Source organism: Xiphias gladius, chromosome 19, assembly GCF_016859285.1.
Source record: "Xiphias gladius isolate SHS-SW01 ecotype Sanya breed wild chromosome 19, ASM1685928v1, whole genome shotgun sequence".
Lineage (NCBI taxonomy): Eukaryota > Metazoa > Chordata > Actinopteri > Istiophoriformes > Xiphiidae > Xiphias > Xiphias gladius.
Window position 1 is genome coordinate 29268362 of NC_053418.1, and position 26334 is coordinate 29294695.

Here is a 26334-nt window from a genome sequence, read left to right on the forward strand (position 1 = left end):
TCAGCTGCTGTGCAGTCAATTGAATGAGACGCATAGAGAGGTGTGCCTGCAGAAGGAAACCCCGACCCCAAACTCGTGGGGCAATACTGGCAACGTTCTTTAATTGGAAGTAGCTAAGGTTTGTCCAAAAAGTCGCCAGATTTGTTGCTGGGTGCTTTTGTAAAAAAACAGGCGCTAAAGATTGGCAGATCTAGCAACAAAGGTGCTAAGCTGGCAACACTGCCTGTAAACACCCCCTGATGACACAATAGAATCTGTTTGCCCCAATTGGTTTTGAAAGAGCAATGGCTAATGGGATAACTCCAACATTAGGCTGGCCGACCAATGGTGTAACGTCAGTCAACTGTGTGTAATTCACTAAATGCAGCAATCATCAAAAAATGTGTAAAGCTCTTGGAGACATGGAGAATTGGTTTCAAGTTGCGGGGAACCACATATTTTCCCTGACTTATCTCCAGGGGTATTCTGGCTGTATCCCTTTATACAATTTCTATATCTATCTATGTATATCTATCTTTGAAAAACACTAGCTTATGCAAGATCTGCAGCTAGTTTTCCCAGCTCTACACTAATCAACCAAACAAAAGCTAAAAGTATAAGACACATGCTCTCATTGATTCATTAGACTTAGAATGGCAGAGGAAGAATGTACAATCCTAACACCACAGCAGCTACTAGCTTTAAAGAGGTACTGCTTTTAAGTGTGACCCAAGTGTCAGCATACTGATGTTTATGGAGGAAATACGACACAGGTGATTCTTGGTTTTTTTTTTTTTTAAACACAGATTTTATTTAGTCAATAGAAAAAGCCTCTATGCTTTGACTGCAAATTTGCGGATGGAGTAGAGGAGGTCTTTCCTCTGCTGTTTCTTGGTCCGCAGACTCTCTTCATGCTTGTTGAGCCGGCGGCGCAGGGCTCTGGTCTTCTTGGGTCTCAGATCCAGGGGCTTGTACTTCTTACCCTGAAAGAAATGAAAATGATTTCAGTAGAGCTGAATATCTCTTTTTTCCCCCCTCAGAATAAAAACTAAAGTTAAGGTCAGGAAAAACTGCTGTAAAGATTTAGAAAGGTTTGACACTTGTCATGTAACTTGTTTTATATTCTGGGTATATAAAAATGAAAGCGTTTTAGTATTTTCATGCATTTGCCCCAAAGCCTTACATGTCATGTCTACGTTATTTCAATAATCTGCTGTCACTAGGACACATGACATGTCCTGGCTCAGAAGGGGAGAACACACTCACATTGTCATGTTCACTACATTTACACTGACTGCAGTCTTTCCAATCTAACACATTCCTCTGAATAGGGATGTTGCCGCACTTTCTGCACCTTTACCTGACTATGGTCAGAGTCGGTACTCACTCTAATGTCTCCCATTTTCCAAAGGGATGCTATAAACATACGTAAATAGCTGGGAACATTTGTTTTTTGCAGTCTATGGGATCAATGTGCAGTGGCAATTTTATTCTTCGTATGCAACATGGCAAGATGCAACACTGGCAAGACAGCAAGGTGAGAGTAAGTAAATAACTGCCTTAACGTAGTCACTGGCCTCAATACTGCTTTTACTAACCCTGTTTTCCAGTGCATTTGTGGTGTCAAACGTGACAACAAGGGGAACCCCCCCCCCAAAAAAAAGACAAACTCATCTACTGGCAATAGGACAGGAGTCAATCACCTTTTTAAGCAGGTTTACCCGCATTCAAAAAACCTGCATATACGTGCTAACTTTGGTGTTAAAAAGATACAACTGGGCCTTTTGTCTACAGTGTGGTGACTGAAACAATAAAATAATTTAATTAAAAACCTCAGTGAACATCCAAATCAAAATAAAGTTTCAAGTAGAATTACTGCAGTCAATGTACACGTAGTAATTGATTAAATTACCTAAATGTTCCTCATAAAGTCTCAGTCTTTTGGTAAGCAGTTGTGAATGCATCAGCAAAACATCAGCTCAACAAATATATCATCATAGACCAGAGAACCAAACAGGAAAAGTTCCAAGCTCCAAGCAGCCATGCCTTTGTATGTTGAATGAGGAGCTGTGTTAGTAAAATCTAAGGCTTCTCATTGCTCTCACCTTGTAGAACTTCCTCAGGTTCTCCTTCTGTGTCTGGTTGATTACAGTCAGGACTCTGGCGATGGACTTGCGGACAACACGACTGTGAAGACCAGTAAAGTCAGACACAGTTTTTTTGCATCCCAGATTTTGATTTTATGGCAAATTAGCTTCAGGAAATGTAGCTGTACATAACACATGATAATCAATGTAGGGAAAAATGTGTCCATGGCAACTGCTGTACACTGTGTGGTAAAGTCTGCAGATATTTAACTCCCCACTGAATCATAATACTTACAAATTTTAAAATACTGCCATCTATACTTCCTCCTTGTGTGGTGGTGGCAGTGCAGAGTTTAGAGAATCCAAACCTATTAGCTACATTGTTCTAGTAAACCTGACACAAATGTAAAATTAGTAACCATTGCAGAGTGTAAAGATCATGGTAGACAGCAAATTATTCCCCTAGCCTCCTGGCTCCCACACTACCACTGAGCTAGACTCTCAATATGTACAGACACCTAAGACAGCACCTGTACCTACTGTGAACTTAGAACCATGGACAGTCAGGTCAAATCTGGACTGGTCCACTAGTAGGAACGTGTGCCTGAGCGCTATTAAAAAATTGTCATACAATACGTACATCTTTGAGAGCTTGGAAGCAGCTCCGCCTGTAACCTTGGCCACACGGAGCTGGGACAGCTCATTTTTCAGATCGTCCAGCTGCTTGAGCAGCTCCTCCTTCTTCTTGCCCCGCAGATCTCTTGCCTTAATCTTGGCCTGGACCATTAAAGAAATAAACATTTGTTGGTGACAGCAAACGGTATCAGTACAAGAAAAATCGCCTCGGTATAGAGCTGTTCTTCCCGATACGAGCCAAACACAGCCCGTTAAGGTTAGCAGACCGATTACGCCTTTACCACATCCTTCTTCAGCCTTCCCGACTTAGTTTAATCATATTATTATTATTGTTGTTGTTCATAGCTACCTGATACAAATGTTTACAAAGACACATTGGCTAAACATGTTTTCTGTTAACTTTAAACAGCAATTTTAGCAAGCTGGTTGTCTATAGCCTGCCATAGCTTCATTAGCTTACTTTTAGCAACTCAGCTCAGCAGCGTTAATCTGTACCAGCGGTCTATAATATAACATCTTATTCCATTCCGGTAGCAGCCTACTTATTAACACATGTATGAGCGACTATCTGGGAAGCTTATGTGTACGTATGGCACACTTCAGATGGGGTTTAGTTTCGATAAACATGAAAAAAATCTACATTTAATAGAAGAGTATCAGCTCCTCACCATGTTCCTTCTCGCTGCCTTGTTGGAAAGGCCGGACGCACCGCGTGCTCAGAAAAAGTAGCTTCCGGAGAATTTCTTTTTCGTCAGTTTATATTTCACTTTGACAACGTGCAAACAGCGCCACTGGCGAGTGGAGCGTTGGGGAAGTAACTTAACCACGATATATGACCAACACGTAAGAAAAAACGTAGAAATCAAAAAAGTACGATTTTATTATTACCGGGTAAATTAAGTCGTTTCTAATTGTTACATTACAATACTGGAAAATGTACCTACTTAGTATATTCTCTACATTCTGCAATTAAGTGATGTTTCCAGACCCTCAACCCCCTCCACCACAAAATTTGCAACAAACAAAAATTGATATATTCCACACCGTATTAAGAAAAAAAAATACTGATGAAAGCGTGAATAAATGCAGTATTAAAATAAGGGTAATTGTGAAAAACATCCATATCACAAATAAACTTCTCTGGAAATGCACTGTGTGTAAACAAACGCTAATAATTTTCAATATTAGCATTTGTATAACGGCATGGATAAATGAAACAAAATTTTATTTTCTCACCAAATCTGCAGGATTTGGAGCCAGAAGAGGTGACAGTTCATTTCAGATTTATTATTAATAAATGTGGGAAAAATGAAAGGGCAGCAATTCTTAAATCATAAAACGCAAAAGACACAATTACCGTAGGGATTGTACAGTTGTGTTTTAGGGTTTAACACAGCAGAATCAATCAGGTTAAAAAGTGCATTAATCGTTTCTTTTGATTCTCATGGAGACAGTATATTACCCAGTCTGGGTGACTACATCGGTCTTCTACCTCTCATTATTAACACAGGATGATGACATCTCTGTATTCTTAAATTTACTCCAGCATCCTAGTATACAAAGAATGATTTCAACAGATACAACTTCAAATGAAAAACAAATATCAGTGATACATTTTTCTGTGACTGATAATTTTCCAAAGACAACACCCTGATGTGTTTCTGCTTAACATTATATGTACATAACTGGATTAAATACAAATGCAGAATATTCTGGCCTTTGGAAAAGAAAAGATTGTAAAGGACTGAGCAGGCTGCTTTAGGGAGTCAACAATTCAGTTTGACAGTAGGCATGCAGATTCCCTGGGCTTCCCACTGATGTAAAAATAAATATCATGTTATGACTGACATCACACTGGGGGGCTGAGGATAGTGATGGGCAGTGTGACTGAGTGAAAAGGTGAGGGTGAAACATGTCTGGGTTCTGGTCTATGATGATAAATACTGCAAACTGGTCACATTTAACCATTTACATCCATTGATTTATAAAGTTCTCAGTGCATACTGTATGTACATATTTCTATATATAAATAGACATGTGGAATGTACTTTCATTTACATTAGCAAAGGCAGGTAATGGTAGAGCATTTCCTCCTGTCACCATTTACATACCATTTACTTATTTTATCATATTGTTATTAATATCCAAACAGTCAAATATAGTCCATATCATTAATATTGGTGTTAATGGACCTATAACAGTCTGCATGAACGGACTGTATCAATTGTAGCAGGTATTTTTGTTCTTCCAGTCCCAGTACAGTAAAAAGACTTTTCAAGAGACATTTTCTCAACAAGCTCTCCTAGTCAAATGTTTTAGCTTATAGGTGGTTTAGGTTAGAGCCATGGTTAGATTAGTCTGCCAAATTATGTGACAGAGAAGGGATCTGAGAGCATGGTCTGCTGGGAGGCTTAAGTCATATTAATAACTGTCAAATGGCCTAAGAGTTAGGTTTTGATAGCCATTAGTCATACATCTTCAGTTCTTTAAAAAAAAAAAAAAAAAAAAAAAGCTGTTCTGATTAGTGCCAAGCCATTACAGAAATGCCTGTAAGGCATGTAAGGCAATTTAGAAAGTGTTGTGTCTCATAATTTGTCTAACGAAAAATAAAATGTACTACTCAATACATATCTTGGTTAATCAAATTTAAGGGATCCTTAGCAAAATGTTGGTCTGTGTAATGTGTTTATGATAAAAAAATAATATCATCATATTTTTTAAAACTCTAAAATATCTGTATTGATTTTTGCCCTAAAAATCTCTGTCATTCGGGCTCTAGTTTAGATCATCTTATAATGCTGGTTTCAATGATATAGTGGGAAGCAAAATGATGAAAATCAGTCATGATTAACTGGATTGACTTTCAAATCATCAATCATATCAAGACACATCAAGTCAGGTTGCTTTCTTTTTCAAACAAAAACAGATGTGACAGGTGTAGTTTGAATCCACATAGAAATAAGGCAGTTCCTAAAATAAAAAACAAAATACAAAATAAAGTAAAAAACAGTCATGTCAGTCTGCTATTTCTTTCTGATGTGGTGTCTCCTTTTTTTTACACATTAATTCACTCTTTCTGTTTTCACCAACTAGAAAACATCAGATCTGTTTCATTTGTCAGGGAAGAAAAATGGAACTTGGGACACTTTAAACTCAAGTGGGAATGATGTGTCTGTCAGTTTACTCTCTATAACATTTGGTCAAAAACTAGTCTGCCTCAACCAGTGGCAAGAAAATGTCATTTTAAAATCAACAACTTATTATGAACAGGACTTTATCCCTTAAAATGTGCAGCCCTTCTCTGTCCCTACACAGCAGAAAACAACAGTCCTTGCCACATATTGTCAGAGAAAACTGTGGGCGGTTGTTTAAAGTTTAAAGCTATATTCCCGCTCAGTGATAGGAGCCAAGCAGGAAGGACCTTTTCCTCTTGGAGGCGTTCCTTTAGTTCCTGTCTCTCCATCGCTTCACTTTTTTCTGCTGCTCATCAACTCCAGTGAGTTGAAGTGCCTGAGATTGAAGGCCGGATGATACCTTTTGGAGAAGGCTTGGATCCAAACCAGGACATCTAAAACACAAAACATACCAGTCGCCAGGTCAGGCTAAAATAGAACTAGCTCAAATTAATATATATGGTGGTCATTTTAATTTAAATAGACATTGGGCCTAATTCAAGAACATTTCCATATTCTTATCCTAAACTTCTTCTGCTTTTTTCTGTGTGGTTTGTTTGTTCAAGTGTTCCAAGCTGGGTTCACCTACCAACTAATTTATCTGCATAAACTTGTTCTAAATTGCTTGTTCCAGCCTCATGAATGCCACCTGTTCATGAGGAGGTGCACATTTGTGAGATGTGATCATTAGCATAAGTGTTATTCACAAAATTATCAGCCAAGAGTTAAAAGAACTTCATACTGTGGAGCTGCAAGTCACACTGGAAGACAACATCAGACAAAGAAAAAAAAAAAAAAAATTAGCTGTCAGTTGTCACACAAGGGGACCCAAAACAATTAGAAATTAGTCATAAAACTGCCAATGATGTGTTATCACAGGGCTGTGTCATGACAGACATAAAGCAGGAGTAATTTGACATGACATTACATGCTAAAAAATACATAACTTGTACAACTTGCCTTGGCCTAACGGGAAATTCATTCGTACCAAAGATCAAATTCTAAATACAATAAAATATGTGAATGTGTCAAGTTTTTGGTTCTTGCCTGTCTCTCATTGTGAAAATATCTTGATCTTGACCAATCAGTTCTTTTCAGGGTCTGCATTTGCAGCTCCAATCCCTAGTTTCAGTTAGTGCCCCATGATGATTGAAAGACTTTTACACCATGATCATAGCAACACCCTAAACTTTGGTATGAATTATAGTTACAAAAATATTCAAGAAACAAAGCTTCAGTAAATTTAATTTTGTACTGACATACACAGGAATTCAAAGGGCAGTCTTCCGTTATGAAATAAATTTTTAGAAGCTGAAGACTGAATACAATAACTGAAATACCAACCTTGTACTCCAGTGTTTGCTTCAGCAAGTCCTCTTCCTCCCGAGTGAAGTTAAGCAGCACAGATACAGCTCGTATTAGCTGATATGCCTGACAGAGCAAGACAAACAACACAAATTCAGACTGGCTTTGTAACAGAGCCAAGGTCAATCATTTCGTCCTTACACAACAGGCAGACCTGTAGTGCTATACACAAAAGTTTTGGTAAGTTTTAAATAAAAGAGATTTACAAAATGAGCACTGAGGACTTACCTCAGCCTCTCTGGATGACATAAACTTGAGGACGACATGTTTGAGATACTCAAAGTTGATTTCCCGTGAGTCACTGAGGTCTGATGTGTTGGTTACGGTGGTGATGGAGGTCGGGGGACTCAGGACAGATGCTAGGGGGGGCTCTGGACAAACCCTCTCTTGTTTTTCTGTTCGGCTTTCTAGCAACTTCTCCTTCCCTTCAGCTTCTGGCTCAGGCTTTAGCTTCTACAGAGCATAGAAAAAGGAAATGCAAATACAATATTCATCTATGTTTACAGTAAGAGAGCAGAAAAATAATAACCTCTGCACAATGCAGTGCAATCCTGTCCAATAGTCTGGGCTCTACAGTGCGAGCATTTTGCTCATATATGAGAGTGAACATTAATGTGAAAATGTGAAAAATTATTTGGGTGCACTGATGCAAGTGACTCTCAATTCAAAACCGGTTCTTAATTAATAATGACCAGGAGCGCTTTATCAGTACTTGAAAAGATCAATGAGTAAGATTAGCAGATCTGAAAATATGGTTTCTGGTGTTATGGTTGTCACTGTACACGCAATAAAACCTTCGTGACTAAAAAGTCAAAAAGATTAATTAATCAAAAGACCTGTTAAACAACTATAAACTTGCAGAAAATAAATATTTTCAACTTGGCCTGCAGTCTCCCATCCACCGCCAGCATGTGTTAACCATAGCAAGTGTGTTAGGCTAGTAGCTAATTGCTATGAACAAGTTAAAACGAAAGCTGACTTTATATAGCCTGTTAAGCCTCATTAGTCACATATCTTTCCCTCTGAGACAGCCCCTCCTCCCTCTACCAGCAGTACCTGCCCAGCAATGAATCTACATCAGCAGTAAGAGGGAGGAGAACATAGAATGAATGAGTGATAGAGACAGATTTACATGTTCTTTATTCTTTTTATACTTTGCACACGTCTTAATGTCAGAATTATTATTTATTTTATTTAAAATTTTAGATTTGAATTTTAAATTTGAATTTATACTGTAACTTAGCTGTTTCTGCTCTAGAAATTATATTTTATAATATTTAAAATATAAATAAAATCTAATCCTGTTATGAATGTATTCTTTTTTTAAAAATGATAATTGTATAAATAATAAATAAATAATAATAATTTTTCAAAATCATTATTTTTAGTAAAAAAAGAACTGAAAAGAGTATCAATAATGTACTGGATAGACAATGAGCATCGTTAACGAGTGGCAGAATTGATAAAATCCTAACCACACCCATTTAACTCTGGTGTCAGAGCCCTCGTTTTGGCCCTCTTAGCAAAGCTCAGTGACAACAACATTCAGGTAGCAGCTTTTCATTTTTAGCCAGTACTGATTGGCGCTCTTACTGGTTAACATGAAAATGGCAGGTCATATCAGTGGTTGTAACTAACACTAATGCCATGACTAACTGGATACGGGATTCAGATTGAATAAAATGTTATCAAACCCCAACCCTATTCACAAAAGCCAAAAATAAATTGGTAGACTATCCTTTTTGAAAAGGGATGCATTTGTGAAGCACAATGCATCCTAGTCCTTTGTTAGGTCCCAAGTACATCTTATGTTTCCAAATTCTTTAGTTAAGTCAGTTTTCACATGGCATCTTATTCATCCTTTTTTAATGTTAAATGTTTAAGGTTTAAAAAAAGATGCACGGCCCTAATGGTCCTGCAATATTGTCTAATGCTCAGAGAGAAGTTGATTCAATTGTATGATCATTTTTAAAGCTATAGTTAGTAGTTTTGGTAGTGTACTGGGCAGAATGGTGTTTCTTATGTGTTGTTCACATTCATGGAGAAGGAGAATATTACAAATGCTTCTTATTATTATAAAATGCAAATTTTAAGAATCATGTTTGTTTTCTTGTGCAAATTAAGATGAATCAGTAGTTTGGCTACAAAACCCAATAAAGAATAATTAATATTCTAAGTAAATCATGTAGTTAAATATTATACAATTCTTTTACAGAATGACATCAGTTTGGTGGTCTACTTTCATATTCCTGATTTAATTTGCACTGTGTTTGTGCAAGTTTCCATTTGTCAGATGCCTATGAGAACTTTTAAACTATGGTAGAAACACTTTAGCTGGTGAAACTGGACTCAGTCAGAAGTAACAAAAGTATAGATGACATCCTCTAGATCACATGGCTTCATTTTGATTTTGTAAGAAACAAAATAGAACAACTACCTTAAACAATACATTTTCAACATGAAGTCATATTCCTACAATACCATAACTTTTATTCATTTTGTCTTACCAGTTCTTTCTGCAGCGTCCTCTTCAGTTCTGCCAGTCTCTGCTGCAGCTGCTTGATGGTCTGTGAGACAACAACCACCATCACACCGACTAACTTCAATGTATGTAACTACAGAATGTATCTGCTTGGAGCTAAAACTGCTATGTTATTTAAAGCTAGATGTAAAATTAAAATTGGACTATAAAAGGTGGCTGACCCTGTTCTTGTCACTGAGCTGCTGCTCCAGCTCTCTGTTGACTTTCTGAATGTGATCCAGATCATCCACCGTCACACTGCCGTTTTGATCCTCCTCACACACTTCAGGGCTGTGAAGCTGTTCTGTCAGGGTTTCCACCTCCACCTCCAGGTACAAGATCTGGACAAAACACACCAAACCACTGACCGAACTGACCATCAATTCATATCAATTAGTGGGCAACATATTCAATATGTGAAATAATTAATAACATTTATAAAACTAATTACTGCACTGAATTTGTGCAAAACTATGCCAACAGAACATCGAAAGAAAAATGAAAATATACATGATATGAAAACAAGTGTTTCTAAGGCCGAACTGTAGTCTTAATCCACAGCAGCTCATTATGATGTTGGTAGTATGTAAGAAATGGAAGCAGAGCTGGAACAGACATGTCAGAGTGTGCAAACAGTAATGTATATTTTTGATTTGTAATTTAGTGTGAGGCTAATTAAATTTAATTGATGCAACATTTTTTAATTAATTCTGTAGAATTACCAACTCAGCCCAATCCCAACGGATCAATATTTTTTTAATCACTCTGAACAACTGCAAATGGTTCTGTCATAGATGAGGAGAGCTCCAAATATGTAATACTGGTCTTCCCTGTATTCCACTTTTGTCTGGTCAGATGTATGGAAAGTATATTCTATATCACAATATGAAAAACTTCTATGAGAAATCTGAAAGAGAACTGTGATCAAAATTATAGAATACTTTGGAATACTTCACACTTATTGGTGTTAATCTGGCACCTGGAGCTAATTGCCGGAATTATATGACAAACCCTATTTATCTGGCAAACCCTCATAATCATTATGCTAGATGGCAAGTCGCTCCAGGGTGACTGAAACCCTGCGACAGCAGGTTGTTCAGATGAAGGCCAGACGGATGACCCTTTCAGCCATTGCAAGTGAAGTTGGTCGTTCCAAAAGCGTGATTTCTACAATATTGAAGCCTTACAATGATACTAATTCATTCACATCCACGTTAAGACAAATGCATGAGAGACAGTCAATGGCACCTTGTCACACTGCAAAACGGGTAAAGCACGTCCTTGAAGCTGAGAACATTGAAATAATGAAATGGCCAGCCCAGAGTCCTGATCTGAACTCAATCGAGAATCTCTAGAAGATCATTGGCGAAGTTATGGCTAAGAAACCCACTACAGTTAAAAAATTGACTGTAAGAAAAATGGAACAAGATCAAACAGAGCAGTGTACGAAATTGGTGATGTCCTGTGGCCACAGATGCGCTTAAGTCATTAAAAGCAAGGGCCTCTATAGTGAAAGCTGTAATCATCAAAAAAATCAGCTGTAAGCGTCTTTTCTGCTACAATGGTTAGTGTTATTTTAATCGCTGTATTTTCAATAATATAAAGGCTTTTGTTGAATTGCCTTGGTTATTTAAAAAAAAAAAAAATCGTAGTAGAATAGTGGTATATCCACAGCTAATATTCATTCAAATTATGAGCAATATTATAATGTCACCAATATTTTAGAAAAAAATCTAGCTTTTAAGAATCGTTCTCTAATTTTGATTTCTACTGTATAATCAGCTACAGCTGAGAAAATGGCAACTTGCCTCTGCCTATTACATTTTCACTCTAAAATTCCAAGCAACTTACTAACTTTGCCTGCTGCATTAGTAAAATTTACCAAAATAGTAATATGTTATGCAAAGGTATTCAGATCATGTGAGAGTAGCTCCAGCCGTCCTTATATACAGCATATATAATCTATATAGTTCATGAGAACTAATTTCAATGTTCAAGTCCATATCTTATTTTAGAAAAACACTGTATGTTCCATATGAGAGCATGTACAGTATGTTCACAGATTTTTAACTGAATGCGTAAGTGCTGACCCGTGCCTGACAGCTATCTAGCTGCTGTGTCTGGCTGAGTAGCTCCTTCCTCAGGCTGATCAACTGGGAGTCTCTGTCCAGCTCGATCTGCTCCAGCTGGGCTAGCAGCCGCTCAACCTCCTCCTGCAGCTGGACCAATGATGCCTGCCGACTCTGCACCTCTGCAATAGACATACATAAATGCAGGAAAGTAGTGACACTAATAAGACTAAAAGAAAAACAAAATTCAAAGTACAGACATTCAGTCCACTTTCTTAGCCGACAATGCTACGAATTGACATGCACCCCATTGAAACTAACCAATTATTGTATTTTCTAAGAGTTTGAATTATTTTTTCTACTCCCTATACACTTAAGTACATAAGTATTTGGACAGTGACACAGTTTTTGTAATTTTGCCTCTGTACACCACCACAATGGATCTGAAACACAGCCATCAAGATGTGATTGAAGTGTAGACTTTCTGCTTTAATTCAAGGGGTTTAACAAAAATATTCCATTAACCATTTAGGAATTACAGCCATTTTTATACATAGACCATCATTTTCAGAGATTAAACAGTAATTGGACAATTGACTGACACTCAGTTTGATTGCCAGGTGCGGCCTTTTCCCTTGTTATTTCATGACAAATTAAGCAGATAAATGGTCTGGAGTTAATTTCAAATGTTGAATTTGGATTTGGTAGTTGTTCATTGGAGCTCTCATTACGTGGTCCAAAGAGATTGTCGATGAGGACATCATTAGTTCCTAACAAAACAAACCCCTCAGACAAATGGCAGAAACTTTCGGAGCGGCCAAATCAACAATTTGGTCAGGTGTGGCCTATTCCCTTGTTAATTCATGACAAATTAAGCGGATAAAAGGTCTGGAGTTGATTGATGCAAATGAACGAGGCCTTCATTAGGCTGAAAAAACTAAATAAACCTATCAGATAGATTACAGAAACTTTAGGAGTGGCCGAATCAACAATTTGGTCAATTTGGAAAACAACTAAAGCGGCTGATTACAGAGTTTCTTTCATACCACATCATCTGTCAAAAATGGTGGAGGCAGTGTTATGGTATGGACACAAATTGCCGCTAATAGAACTGGGTCACCGGTGTTTATTGATGTTTATTGATATTATGGGACTACTGATAGAAGTAGCAGGATTAATTCTGAAGTGTATAGGGCTATACTCTCTGCTCAGATTCAGCCAAATGCTGCAAAACTGATGACGGTGCTTCACAGTACAGATGGATGATGACCCAAAACATACTGCAAAAGCAACCCAAGAGCTTCTCAAGGCAAAGACATGGAATATTCTTCAATGGTCAAGTCAGTCACATGACCTTAACCCAAGTGAGCATGCTTTTCACTAACAGAAGACAAAACTAAGGGCAGGAAGACCCACAAACAAGCAGCATCTGAAGGCAGCTGCAGTAAAGGCCTTGCAAAGCATCCCAAGGAAGGAAGCTCAGCATTTGGCGATGTCCATTTGTTCCAGACTTCAGGAAGTCACTGACTGCAAATGATTGTCATCAGTATTAAAAATAATCCTTATATCTATAATTATGTTGGGGGGGTCACAGAATATAGATACTAGATCAGTATTTTTACATCTTCGGTTAGATTTTCAGTATTACTTTTTTTAGCTCAAAGAAGCTGATAGTATTTAGGGCTATTTTAAATATTTATTATATACAAATGTCTGAGCATTTCAGTGTCTATAAAGTAATCCTGTCAGGAAATATCCACTCTCCCTTGACAGCAACACTAATTCTAGCCTTATATATTTTAAAAAATCATATTTATGTTGAAACACCTCAACACAGTATGAAGGACAGTCAGATTTTAAATAAATCCAATATACACTACCAGGCAAAAGTTTTAGAACACCTCAATTTTTCCAGATGTTAATGAAATATACATAGTGTAATGTCTCAGTGTACTCGAATTTAAAGCATAGAATAATAGAGATTTTTAAAAAAACAAAGGAATGTGGCGTTCTCTCCACATTGGAAATCAAACATTGTTTGCAAAGTTTGTCCCAACACTGGCTTTGTACAGACAGAGGATTTGTAAGTAAAAAGTTGGGGCACCTGTAGGAATTGTTTGCATTAACTTTCATGGCTGAAACGTGGGGACCACGTTAGCTGTTGTTCACTCTCAGCTAATGCAGGAATCAATAGCTTGCTAGCTTATGAGTCAGCCATAGCGATGTCTTCCAGCAGCTAGTAATACCTTGAAGCCTCAGTGCCAGAGGAGTAATACACCAGAAGCACATTCATGTATTGACTGACAACTGTGAGCTCCCACTCCTGAATTTGGCCTTCTCTGATTGGTTAGAAGGGCAAGGCTCACTCAAAAACTTTAGAAGGGAATGTCTCAGCACTACTGCCAGGCTGTTCAATGAGTCAATGGGCAATATATTTAAGGGTTTAGTGTGTGTGTGTATGTACCATTCTGGAGAGTTTTGATGTCTTCCTCTCTCAGTGCTAGCTTCTCAGTGACAGCAGACAGTTCCTGCTGTGAGGTCTGAAGAGATGTGGCCAGCTTTCCAACCTGACATCAAGTACAGGCAAACACTTTTCACATGCTGTACATGCTTTCACAATCACACATAAAATGACAAACCAGCTCTGAAATTCTTCTACATTGTTTTATAATCTGTGAGTGATCATTGGCCAGTCCATGGACATACAGTACATGTTGACATATGCATTTGTGACTCGTCCAGATGGAGGCTGTTGCATCATTTTTGGGGGACCATGTTAGCTGTTGCTTTTCTATTATTGTGAATACTACATGGTGTGTGTTTACCCACAGACCTGTGCTTGCAGCTCATCCTTCTGTCGTCTGGTTTCTTCGAGAGCTTTGGCGATTTCTATGCTCACTGTCTGCCGGCTGTTCAGCGCCGTCTGAGGGAACACACAGAAACAGGGAGTGAGGACTACAAATACTTTTTCTTTTCCTCTATGGAAATCATTGTAACAGGGTAAGCATTCTGTTTTTCATCATTACTGTGTTTTTAGACCTATATTCCAAATTGTAGTGGATCTGACAATTTTAGTAGATATTCAATGCAAAGAATACAGCGTGGGGCTATGTAGCAGTGCTGCCAATGAAGTTGTATTGCAATACATGAAGATTACTACCATATAAAATGTGTAAGGTCATGTGTTTTAGGTCTGAGCCACAGATATTCATCAACTCTCCATATTTTTTATGTACTTTGATACTGATTAGTTGGAATAGATGGATTTTTTACATTGCATGTCCCTGTTTAAAAAACACTGAATATCAGCAAAGAAAAGTGAATCAAACGTGTATATGTGCATTTAGAAAAAAAAAAAAAAGTGTGTTGAAGTTGTTCCTACCTGGCATTGCTCCAGCTCTTCTTTCCTCAGCCTCAGTGTGGAATTTGTTTCATCCCTCTGCTTCTCCAGAGAAGACTACCACACAAGAACAGGAAGGGGAAAATATTACTTAGCATAGGACAAATTATTTTCACTCAAAAGTTCAAGGTTATTCTCTCTCACTGCAATAAGTGCATTTATATTAAAAACTATTAAACTGCTATTTAAGACAAAACAAGCAATCTTTGACAAATCAAAAGAGGTGAAAATGAGAAGCAGAACATACCACCCTATCCTGCAGAGTCTGTTTATCTGTATCTAAAGAGGTAATGCTTTCTTCCAGCTGGCAGGTCTTCTCCTCACTCAGCTGCTGTAACAAACTAACCTGCTGATCCAAAAAGGCTTTCTCTGCACTCCACAGCTCTTGCTAAATAAGACACATATAAAAATGCATAATTAAACATATGCATTACAAAAAAAACAGCTTTAATTTGATTTTAACAAAGTTAAAAAAAATATCAAAGTTCCCTCAAAAAGGACTTGAGTGCACAAGACAGATTTTTAGGTTTTTAATAGCACAGAGTCTTACTTTTAATTGCTCTCTATTTTGGAGATACAGATTATGGATCATTACCTCATTGTATTAATTAATGATTATGAGTACAGGAGAGCAGCCAGCGCACACATTTTTCATTTAATAAAAATTCGCTGGTAGCATTTTATTGCATATGAAAATAAATTCCTTGTACCTGAACTTCCTAGAATCTGAATTGACAATATAAGACCACACTCACCAATATCCAAAAAGGGTGAGGAAAAAGGTGTTTTCCTACACAAAAACTATTGAGATACAGTATACAGTATCAGATATCATGTAAATTGCAACCAAGAATCAAATTAATTTTAGTAAGATTAGTTATGCTTCTGATAGTTGCTGGACCTAGTGTTGTCAATCGTTCTTGTCTGTCTTAGCTACAGTGAATTCATAAAGGATTCAGACCCTTTCACTTTTTTAAGGTTGTTATGTTGCAGCATTATGCTAAAATTGTTTAAACTAATTTTTTCCCTCATCAGTCTACACTCATTACCCCAAAATGACGAAGCGAGAACAGAATTTTAGAAATATCTTCAAATTTATTAAAAAAAGAAAGATATGATATCACAGTGACATAATTATTCAGACCCCTTCCTCAGTACTTGAAGCACCTTTGGCAGCAATCACAGCCTTGAGTCTTCTTGGGTATTTTGCAACAAGCTTGGCACACCTGGATTTAGGGATTTTCTGCCATTCTTCTCTGCAGATCCTCTCAAGCTTTGTCAGGTTGGATGGGGACAGTCACTGCACAGCCACTTTCAGGTCTCTCCAGAGATGTTCGATTAGGATCAAGTCAGGGCTCTGGCTAGGCCACTCAAGGACATTCACAGGGTTGTCCCTAAGCCACTCCTGTGTTGTCTTGGCTGTGTGCTTAAGGTCATTGTTGGAAGGTGTACGTTCAGCCCACTCTGAGGTCCTGAGTGCTGACCCTGACCAATTTCCCAGTCCCTGTCACTGAAAAACATCCCCCCAGCATGATGCTGCAACCACCATGCCTCACCATTGGGATTATATTGCACAGGTGATAAGTGGTGCCTGGTTTCTTCCAGACATGTTGCTTAGAATTGAGGCTACAGTTCAATCTTGGTTTCATCACACCAGAGAATCTTCTTTCTCACAGTCTAGGTGCTGTTTTGCAAACTCCAAGCTGGCTTTAATGTGTTTTCACTGAGGACATTCTTCTGTCTGGCCGCTCTGCGATAAAGCCCAGATTGCAGGAGTGCTGCAGTGATGGTCGTCCTTCCAGAAGTTTCTCCCATCTCAACACAGGATCTCTGGAGCTCAGCTCAGGAGTGACCACTGGGTGCTTCGTGACCTCTGTTAACAAGGCCCTTGTCCTCCAATTGCTCAGTTTTGCCAGGCTGCCAGCCCTAGGAAGACTCCTAGTTGTTCCAAACTTCTTCCATTTAAGAATTATGGAGGCATATGTGCGCCATACTTCTTGTTGTCGCAATTTACTTTCAATGCAGTGAAAGCTGTGTGTTCTTCTCGTGAATCACTTTATTTTGATAGAAAAAATTTGGGTGTTCATATGTGTTGCTTTACAGTTGCATTTTCTGTACAAACTGTGGTAGTGGATGTCCAGGATAATGTTCTAAAAATTGATTTCTTGTGTGAGTACTTGTGCTAAAGTCAACAACATTATATTGTGTGCACTGCTGTCCGCCTCAGTGTCATTCTTGATACTACCTCCAGATGGCAACAAAGTAAGAAATTTTCAAATCCTTAGTGGTTTTAGTGGTTTCATTGTGTTTAGCTATTTGTTGAACAAATACAGGCAGAGCAAGAGAAGCAATTTTGAATGACGGCATGATTTTTTTTAAATCTAATTTACTTGTTTTTTAAAAATATGGATTTTGTATATAATCAATAATTTTAATTATTGACCGGCAAAATGCAAAATGATTAAGGAAAGTGCTTAAAATTTATATTCTGCAAGTGCGTAGATAATGCATCCTCATACTGAACATGGCTGATGAATTGTGTGCAATTTTGTGCTCTGAATATTGCGGTCCTCACCAGTTTATCCATGTGTTGCTGTTTCTCTGTGATCTGCCGCTCTGCACTCTTCAGTCTCTCACTATTCTCTAGGACTTGCTGCTCCAGGTTAGCAACCTGAAACAAAATAGTACAACAATTGATTATGACCAGACTTCCACACTGTTAGAACATCATCAGTGAGTAATCTATTTATTTTATATAAAGCTGATCAACCAGACATACTGAAGTTGGTCTAAACAGGATGTCCCAGCCATTGCCTAATTCTCACAGTTGTCAGCTACCATCATACAATCTCAATTGTATGCTTCCTTGTTCCACATAACCATGTAATTTGTTTCATGAACAATGCTTTAAAAAAAAAGTAATTTATTAGGGTAATTTAAAGTGTTACAGTCCTATAGCTGACAAATGTCTACATTAATAAAATTCTCAAATATGATGCTTAGAGAATGCTGGTATCCACTGTTGGGGTTGATGTTAATCAAAACCTTTGACATTAATTTTGAATTTAATGAAAAAAATGATTCTGTGTAATGTGTCTGCAAACACGTTCACCGGTATAACTTAATAAAGCAATAAGCCCCAAGAGGCTGTGGTTTACAGTGATTTTAGAACGGCTAAGGGGGTTTTAGAAACTGTGCTCCATGTTGCACCTAAAACCCCCTGAGCTGTTCTAAAAATCACTGTAAACCACGGCCTTGTGTGGCTTATTGCTTTTATAAAACGGTTACTACATATACCTGGCAAGGTTTCATAAAATGAACACACAGCAACAAAAAAATGCAATAACTTATTGATAACAAATAATCATTCTCCTGCCAAGCAATGTAGTTCTTCAGCAACATTTAGCAGAATCTTTGCCAAGCAACACACAGACGCAGCAACACACAGACACAGTGGAAAGCATGCTGAAAGATTGGGATGATTATCAATATTTATCTGGATGTCGCCATTAATTGTGCAATTGTTAAAGTAGTGTTCAATTATGTTAGCACTTCTCTTTGCTGGTACAGGGGTGTTTGACTTTGAATAGGTGTGTTTTAATTGCGCGGTGCCAGAAACAAGGATATTGCTCAAGCATCTTCTCTTGTTGTAGTGTTGTAGTGTGGAGTAAAATACTCATTTTACAATGGCTTCGAACACAGGTCAGCCCATCATAATCAAGGAACAGGAAACTATCTGTTTTATAATAAGTCTGTGATGTTGTGGCTGTGTATCTGTCAGCTCAATTTGATGTGCCCTCTGCTGGCCAAAAGTTGATTTATGTATCTTTGTGGAGCTTGAGGCTCTGACTCAATTAAATCACACCAACTTTTGCTGTTTATGTTCCACGAGACATAATTATCAAGAATAATGTGAAATTATGAAAGGCAAAACCTGTAGAACAAACTAAGATAATTTTCCACTCTCAGCTTTGAATCCTTGAGCAGCACCTCAACAATGCAAATGGTGAGAGACATTCGTACTTTATTTTCTGTTATTTCTTGCAGAAGTATGTCTGATTGCTTACTTGTGTGTCTGTTCTCTCTCTATATGCCCTGGAGGAGTCGTCTTTGTGCCGGAGCAGGGTCTGCAGCTCAGTAATGCTGCAGCTCATTCTGGATACCTTACGTCAGATAAAGAGACGTATGTTGAGTTGGAAAGCATTATAGTTAACATATGAGACTGAAACTGGATTGGAAGTTAAAGTGACAAGACTGCAACAAAACTGCAACAAGATGGAATTGGAAAAAATAAAAGTTCACTTGTTTTGTTCACCTGAATTGCTCAATTGCAATGTATGGCACCTTGTACAGCGTTCACTACTTAGGGCCACTTTGATTTGATTTTCATCATTCCAGGCCAATTCTTTCTAAAGCGATACCCTGGTGACTTATATCTGCTAACTTAGCACAATAAATAATTACCTCATGAGTTATCATTCTACCTACAGATATAATTTTATCAGAAATTATATCTGCTGATATTCACTGGGTTTGCAGATTATGTGGCACACAGTATGATAATATATGGAGTGACTTTAACACAGATAAGGGTTTAGGGTTGAGTAATTGTACTGGTTTACCTGTGCCTCCAGAGAGCTGACAATATCAGCATGGTTTGTCCGAACAGCCAGCAGCTCTGCTCTGGTCTCCTCCAGACTTTGCTCCAGGCTGGACTTCTGAAAAGCCAACAACAGCACTGATAAATAGGTGCTCCTCTTCTATTTCTTATCCTGCAAATCAATATGATGTCTGAGTATAAAGTCTTGAGAACAGAGATAGGTCATTGTCATCATGAAATTCATGTTAAGTTAAGCTTAACATTAGTTTTAATAGTTTTAAAAGCATTATCTGTGATCCAATAAAACATCACACCACTGAAATACCCTCCAAAAGTGAACGTGTTCGTTTGGAGCCACGTGTCCTACCAGGTTGTCTTTTGACACTTTGTAATCCACAAACTAATCTGCTGTAAATCACTACAAGAGTCATAGTCAAACTTAATTGTAAAAAAAATAGAAAAAAAAATAAAAATCTAAATTACTAAAACAAATGGAAACACTCAGAAGCAACCCCGGCCTAAACTCAGCTCTGGTCTAGATGCTTTCACCTCCTGGAGTAGCTCCTGTAGATGCTCGTCATGGGTGAGGTTCCCCTGCAGTTGTCTCTCCAGGGAGGTCACTTTCTTCTGAAGGTCCACCAACAAGCGCTCCTTGTCCTCCTCTGTCAAAACAGCCTGATGATACAGAGAAAGGACATGCCCAAAATCAGGCACGGAATACAGGTTTCCTCATCTGTAAAACTAAAAACTTTTCAAATGTCAGTTTTATAACCAGAATTATATATGTTGTTTTTCAAAAGGCTGATACAATATGTAACACAGTTGGAAATAATTCAGTTATATTGCGTTATATTCCCGTAATGTGACCTATTTGTAAAACTCAATGACTTTCACTGCCTGGAATACATTCTCATTCTGAATTATCTGAATTTGATTTGAACACATTTAGTTATTGACTGTTCACAAAGGACACTATTATTACAGATAACTTGTACTACTCATAATGTTCTGACCTTTTGTTGTTGCAACTTCAGGACTTCATTTTCAGTCTGTAAATCATGGAGGGACTTCTCTAAAGCTGACACCATACTCTGTGACTGAAAAATAAAATTTTATAATATCGCTTGACCAAAAAAACTGCCTTGACAAATGATAAATGAATGAACAGTGTTTCTTTGTAAAAAATTTCCAAAACTTTTGTAAAGAAAAGTATTGTAAAGAAGTATGAATGTTTAGTAAAGCTTGTGTTCCAAAACTGACCTTCTGGAAGTCTTCAGAAACCTCCCAGATGACTGACTGCATCTCCTGGCATCGCCCCTCCAGTTCACTGATCTTCTTATCTGCTTCCTCTCTAAGCAGCAGCAGATGCTCTCTGCAGAAATCAAATGAGAATCACTTTTTCTCTTTGGTATTCTTTTACAAAAATCATAGTGAAATTGTAACAGGCCACAATGAACTTCCTTTTTTCCATTTCCTTTTCCAGGCATATCCCCAACAATTATGTTGTAGATATGCCTGGGGAATATGATTTGTATTTTTAAAAGAATATTCAATTACGTTGGAAAGCTTAGCTATCTGATAGCACATTTAATTGAAAAGTCTAACCAAAAGAAATACTGTGAAAAGGCTATGACAAAACTTGTAACTATAAAATTCTACTGTGATGTTTCCCATCCAGAGAAGCTCATAATAATGGTATAATAACATAGACTTACCAATTTTTCTTTAGCCCACTTACCGCTCTATTTCAAGCTCAGAATTGAGTCTGCAGCTCTCCTCATGCTGTTGTTCCAGAACCTGGAGTTTCCCTCGAGCCTCAGACAGTCCTCGCTTTGCTGACTGAATTTCAGCCTCTTTCTGCTGTAGCTCTCGCTCCTGCTGGTTCAGCTGCTCCTCTTTCCTCAGCAACTGATAACATAAATGGGAAATAAATCATAATCAAAGAACATACCATGAACTACAGAACGTGCTGCTATGAACCCAGGTGAAAAAAAAAAAAAAAAAAAAAAACCACACACCTCAACAAACTTACACATACAGTGCCAAAAAGACTCTCCTTTCCTGGACTGAGTATCACTGATTGCACTAACTCCAAAGCATAGTTCTTTAAATTATGTCTTTCCAGCTCATCTATAATTTTCAATTCAATTGCAAAATGACAGAGAAGGTGGCAAACTACATTACTGTTTTTAAGAAATGCTGCAAATTCAACCATGCAACTCTGCAAATACACACCATGTGTTTAACTTTAGCAAGCTCCTGCTGCTGAAAGCCCTCCAGTTCATCCAGGTCATCTCTTTTCTGGAAGAGTGCTAAGCTTTGCTCTGTCATCTCCTCTAGTCGGGCTGACAGGGCAGCTTTCTCCTAAACAAACACAACAGTTATACCCAAGTACATGTGCACTGTCCATTTTTAAGATGTGTACGTTTTACAAAGCCAGATTTTAAGGTTCCCTGTAGAGTTTTTGACTTCTAGTAGAGCTTTGAAGCTGTTCTTCTATGAGTGAGTCACAGTTTTGTTTATCTCATGCATGCACACAAGGACGCAGGTAACAGGATTAATAGTCAGTGGTTTCACATTATTCATTGATCAACAGCTGGTCGTAACACACCAAGATATGCTACAATGCACCAGCAAAGACAGATTAGAAGGCTAATTGCAAGTAAATATGGATGTAAACAATTCTGGATTTGATATACTCGGCTATGCAAACATTTTAATAGGAAGGAAATGTACTCAACACTTTTATTAGATCTCAAGGATGCACACAATGCGTTTTGGTGCATAATGCTGAATATAAACTTTTTTGGTTTACAAAAAACTTCATAGTGCACTATTAAGTGTGTTTTCACATTTTTTTGCCTGCTTGGTCCTGAACAAGGAAAAACGATTAATTTTTCCTTTTCATTTCACTTTAAAATCACATAACTACTACCACAAAATCCTGCGGTTAGCCTGCCTTACTTTCACAACACAACCATACCAACAACCACACTCCTTTTCAGGGGTCTCAGTCTGGTTGTCCACACCAGACTTCACACACCAGCTGCACTACAGCCTAAGCAAACCAAACTAAACAGACAAACGCACTAGAATTCATTGCAACCGCAGCTAACAGGTTAGGTGTGAGAGCACCCAATTTGAGTCTTGTACTGCTTTTGAAGTCCTCCATCCTTCCATGTTTAGTTTTGAAAACAAATTTTAAAATTTTCAATATATCATCACAGAATAGCATATTACTGAAAATCACCACAAATATATTTGAAGACTTACCTTTTCCACATTAGTGATCTTCTCCATCCATTCCTGCAGGTAAATGATAGAAAGAAATAAGTACAAAAGCCACATTTTAGCACTATGCTGTATGTTGGACAGAGTGGCATTTACCTGATCCCTCTTTTCCAGTGCTAAAGCCATCCCTTCTGCCATTTTGGCTCTGCTGGCCTGGTGAGACTCATTCTGGTCTTGAAGTTTCTTTATGGATGCTGAGCCGTGAAAGTGAAAGAGTGGAACAAAAAGGGAAACATGGAAACCATATAGAGAGGTTTGTATGCAACCAAAGAGAATAGTAATATTATATAGCACAGACAGTGTCCCCATTAATAGCTGTTAAAAGTTAGAGTTGGATTAAGTAGTGTGTTTACAGAAGCAAAGGCAGGGAAAGACAAGCAATGCTCAGCCACTGACAAAGACTAAAATGCAGTTTGTTGAAGCTGAAAATCCCAATATGTAATATATATAAGGAGGGGAGAGAAAAAAAAACAAAAAAATTGACCCTTAAGTAATGAAACAAACTAAAAAGCCTATGCTAAAAGCCTAGAAGCTGCAATGTTCATTACACCTAACAATACTTAAGTATGACAACCAACAACCAACTAATAATGTTACTATTCTTACAGCTTTAATGCTTGAGGATAAACCTCAGTAGCTCTTTATAATGAACTAAGATGTTTAAGTCAGCTCTGAGGGGGCGCTATGGGGAAAGATATAGGGCCATTCAAATGAAAAGGTTTAGGCCTCATAGATTCTGAAATATTTTGAGAGAAAAGTTGACATCTTGGCAGAGTAGCAGGGAAAGGAATCATCCTCTGGGTAGCATGAACGTACTCTGTAAATTTCATCGCAACCTGCCGATAACCCTTCATGTTCACTGGATGCAGTTGCGTTGCTTTCCAGCTGTGCTGTCACTCTGTCATGGTTCCAATTACCACTGGAAGTGTCTCAGAAACAGAGAATCTTCAAGCAGTTTGTTCTTCAGCTGCCGCATTTCTAATCATTTTTAGAGTGGTTTTGCACAACTATTCCTGTTTTACAATAGTACTGAAAAAAGTTTGGAGCCCGTTTATAACAGATCACAGAACAGACCGTACACTTCAGTCATTTTAATTGAATTGCCATATAATATATACAAATGAAATGCATCTCATATTAATTTCATTCTAACTGACAGTGAATACATTTATATAGATTCTAATTCATTTCAGACATTCAGGGATGCAGGTCCAATATATATAGATAATTGCGTGGTGAAAAGAGCTTTGCAGAGGCGATCCAGTCATGCGTCCTGTGGACACTAGCACACTGGCCGGAATGGCGCCAGCAGTCGTGACCAGGCCAGCTGCACACAAAGCAGCTGTGCACAGTGGACATTAGGGGTTACAGTGCAATATTTCTTGTGCACAGATCTAAATTTTAGCCTAAAATTAACAATGTCATACAGACAGTCCTATAGATGTCACAAAGTGAAACAGTCAAAGATATTAGAGGAAATACATCATAAGAATCAGAAATACCAGTTTTTCCACTATATTGAAATAATGATATTGAAATAATGGGAGTGGCTATCATATAGTCTATGTTTCTTTCGCACACACATCCAACTGAAAGCCGTACATCATATCTTTAGGAGTTGTTACCACACACAATGTAGAAAACTCTTAACTAAAGAAGAAGTGTGGGGCAAATAGAGGGAAAGTGGATATACCAATAAAGTGATAGACAGTGCATACAGAACTCTGAAATCAATTTGCTGAACAAATATCAATGTTAAAGATCTGAGGGTGCATTTTTAGATTAAAAAGATAAGCATCCAGCGCTCCCAAAGCAAACCTCTAAAGCCCATGATATAAGCAACTAGAATAAAGAAATTTCTTCACAGGAGGAAGCGATGATGCACTAGGTGATAGTTGTTATAGCCTACAGACAGAAAGGAAGCTAATTGGGAGAAGAGTAGAGGTACGTACAATCCTGATGCTTTTCTAATGCAATTTCAAGCTTGTCCTTGGTCTTCTGCATAATTCGTAGCTGCTCAGCGTAGTCTAGTGTTGGGAAGTAGGGTAATGGGATGGGGTATTAAAAGCATACATACACACATACGCACACACACACGCACGCACGCACGCACGCACACAACACCAACAAAACAAAAACAAGAAGAAGGAACGAGCAGATGACGGTAAAGAGAGAGGCAGGAGAGAAAGTGAACAAAAGGAGAGGGAGAAAACAAAAGGGAAAACATGATTGAGAAAATAATGGAAGGTAAAACTACTTATGATTTTCTTATATAAGAAAACCATACTGGTTAAAAGGTGCATGAGAATGTGTGACCCTTAACTTTTTCTCAGGGTGTGAGGTCACATAAGCCGTCCAAAGAAAAGAGAAACTATTATAAGGAGTAGAGGAGAAAATAAAAAATAAAAAAGATAAAAACACCCTAAACCTAGAAATATATCATGACTTTAAACAGCAATAAATGATCATATCCATTATGAAACGTTAATATAATCACCATTAGAAAGCTAAATAATTACTAACATGGCTAACCTCTATGCTGCATTTTATAACAAGTACAGCCTGGTCAGGTTTATAGAGAAAACAGCTTCCCTGCTTTACATTCAAAACAAGAAGGCACTGTTCTTCCAAGACAAACACAAATTATGATTTCTTTCTGGTAAATTTAAATGGTTGAGGAAGTGAAAGGCGAAATGAAAAGTACTTTCACATTTTTGAGAGTATAACAATTAACTTGATATTGATATATTCATGTTTAACAAATGTGTCATTTGTGATAAGCTGCCACCATCTTACTGCAAAACTGACTCACTCAGGTTAGAGGTTAAAATTTATTTTGCTCTACACTACAACACTGAACGCAGTATTTACATATCCAATCATTCAAAATGGTTTCCTGAAAGGAAACATATTCCTTTGGCAAAGATAGGTTGATTGAGTTGCAGCTGCTGCCAGGCCCATAGACCAGAGGTATTCAAGTTTCACTACCAAGACCCATGTTTTATCCAGTATTGTGCCTGTTATGTGTGTAATGTTAGTCAAGATGTTTTTCTGTTTGTTTACACGGGTGTTTCAGATAGTTGAATCTGTGCCCTGATTGGTCTTGCACTTGTAAACTAAAGTGCCTTTATTCATCATAGGTGTGACAGTGGCTTGCAGAGAAAAAAGAGACATGTATCAAAAAAAAAATGTTTTTTTTTTTTTTTTTTAAAT

At 37.8% G+C, this 26334-nt stretch overlaps 2 protein-coding genes across 5 annotated transcripts in view; both read right to left on the bottom strand.

Moving 5' to 3' along the window:
* Window positions 1-763: 763 nt before the first annotated feature.
* rpl35 (ribosomal protein L35) lies at window positions 764-3501 on the bottom strand. The gene is made up of 4 exons (XM_040154293.1): window positions 3371-3501; window positions 2707-2843; window positions 2085-2166; window positions 764-962 (listed from the first exon to the last, which is right to left on the bottom strand). Exons 1-4 carry the CDS (start codon window positions 3371-3373, stop codon window positions 813-815), a joined length of 372 nt encoding a protein of 123 aa, XP_040010227.1. The 5' UTR covers window positions 3374-3501; the 3' UTR covers window positions 764-812.
* A 74-nt stretch (window positions 3502-3575) lies between these two features.
* Window positions 3576-26334, bottom strand: part of golga1 (golgin A1) — a 28496-nt gene continuing 5737 nt past the window's right edge. The window contains exons 4-24 of one of the 4 annotated variants that reach the window (XM_040155548.1): window positions 25074-25148; window positions 23218-23315; window positions 23104-23136; window positions 22066-22194; window positions 21569-21738; window positions 21091-21202; window positions 20844-20927; window positions 20380-20505; window positions 19853-19948; window positions 19298-19393; window positions 17806-17901; window positions 15577-15618; window positions 15213-15287; window positions 14664-14753; window positions 14295-14397; window positions 11852-12012; window positions 9944-10102; window positions 9748-9807; window positions 7469-7693; window positions 7220-7306; window positions 3576-6270 (exon numbers count right to left, since the gene is read on the bottom strand). In XM_040155548.1, coding sequence (XP_040011482.1) covers window positions 6190-6270; window positions 7220-7306; window positions 7469-7693; window positions 9748-9807; window positions 9944-10102; window positions 11852-12012; window positions 14295-14397; window positions 14664-14753; window positions 15213-15287; window positions 15577-15618; window positions 17806-17901; window positions 19298-19393; window positions 19853-19948; window positions 20380-20505; window positions 20844-20927; window positions 21091-21202; window positions 21569-21738; window positions 22066-22194; window positions 23104-23136; window positions 23218-23315; window positions 25074-25148 — 2198 coding nt within the window. In that variant the 3' untranslated portion in view covers window positions 3576-6189. Of the gene's footprint in view, window positions 6271-7219; window positions 7307-7468; window positions 7694-9747; window positions 9808-9943; window positions 10103-11851; window positions 12013-14294; window positions 14398-14663; window positions 14754-15212; window positions 15288-15477; window positions 15619-17805; window positions 17902-19297; window positions 19394-19852; window positions 19949-20379; window positions 20506-20843; window positions 20928-21090; window positions 21203-21568; window positions 21739-22065; window positions 22195-23103; window positions 23137-23217; window positions 23316-25073; window positions 25149-26334 lie in introns of all 4 variants that reach the window. The other 3 variants (XM_040155546.1, XM_040155547.1, XM_040155549.1) reach the window with 3 other exon arrangements.

What these genes read in the sequence shown, in the direction of transcription:
- rpl35 (XM_040154293.1), bottom strand. An exon ending in GCTTCCAAGCTCTCAAAGAT is followed by an intron (nt 2,167 to 2,706) that starts GTACGTATTGTA and finishes TGGTCTTCACAG; the next exon opens with TCGTGTTGTCCGCAAGTCCA. An exon ending in ACCTGAGGAAGTTCTACAAG is followed by an intron (nt 963 to 2,084) that starts GTGAGAGCAATG and finishes CATTTCTTTCAG; the next exon opens with GGTAAGAAGTACAAGCCCCT.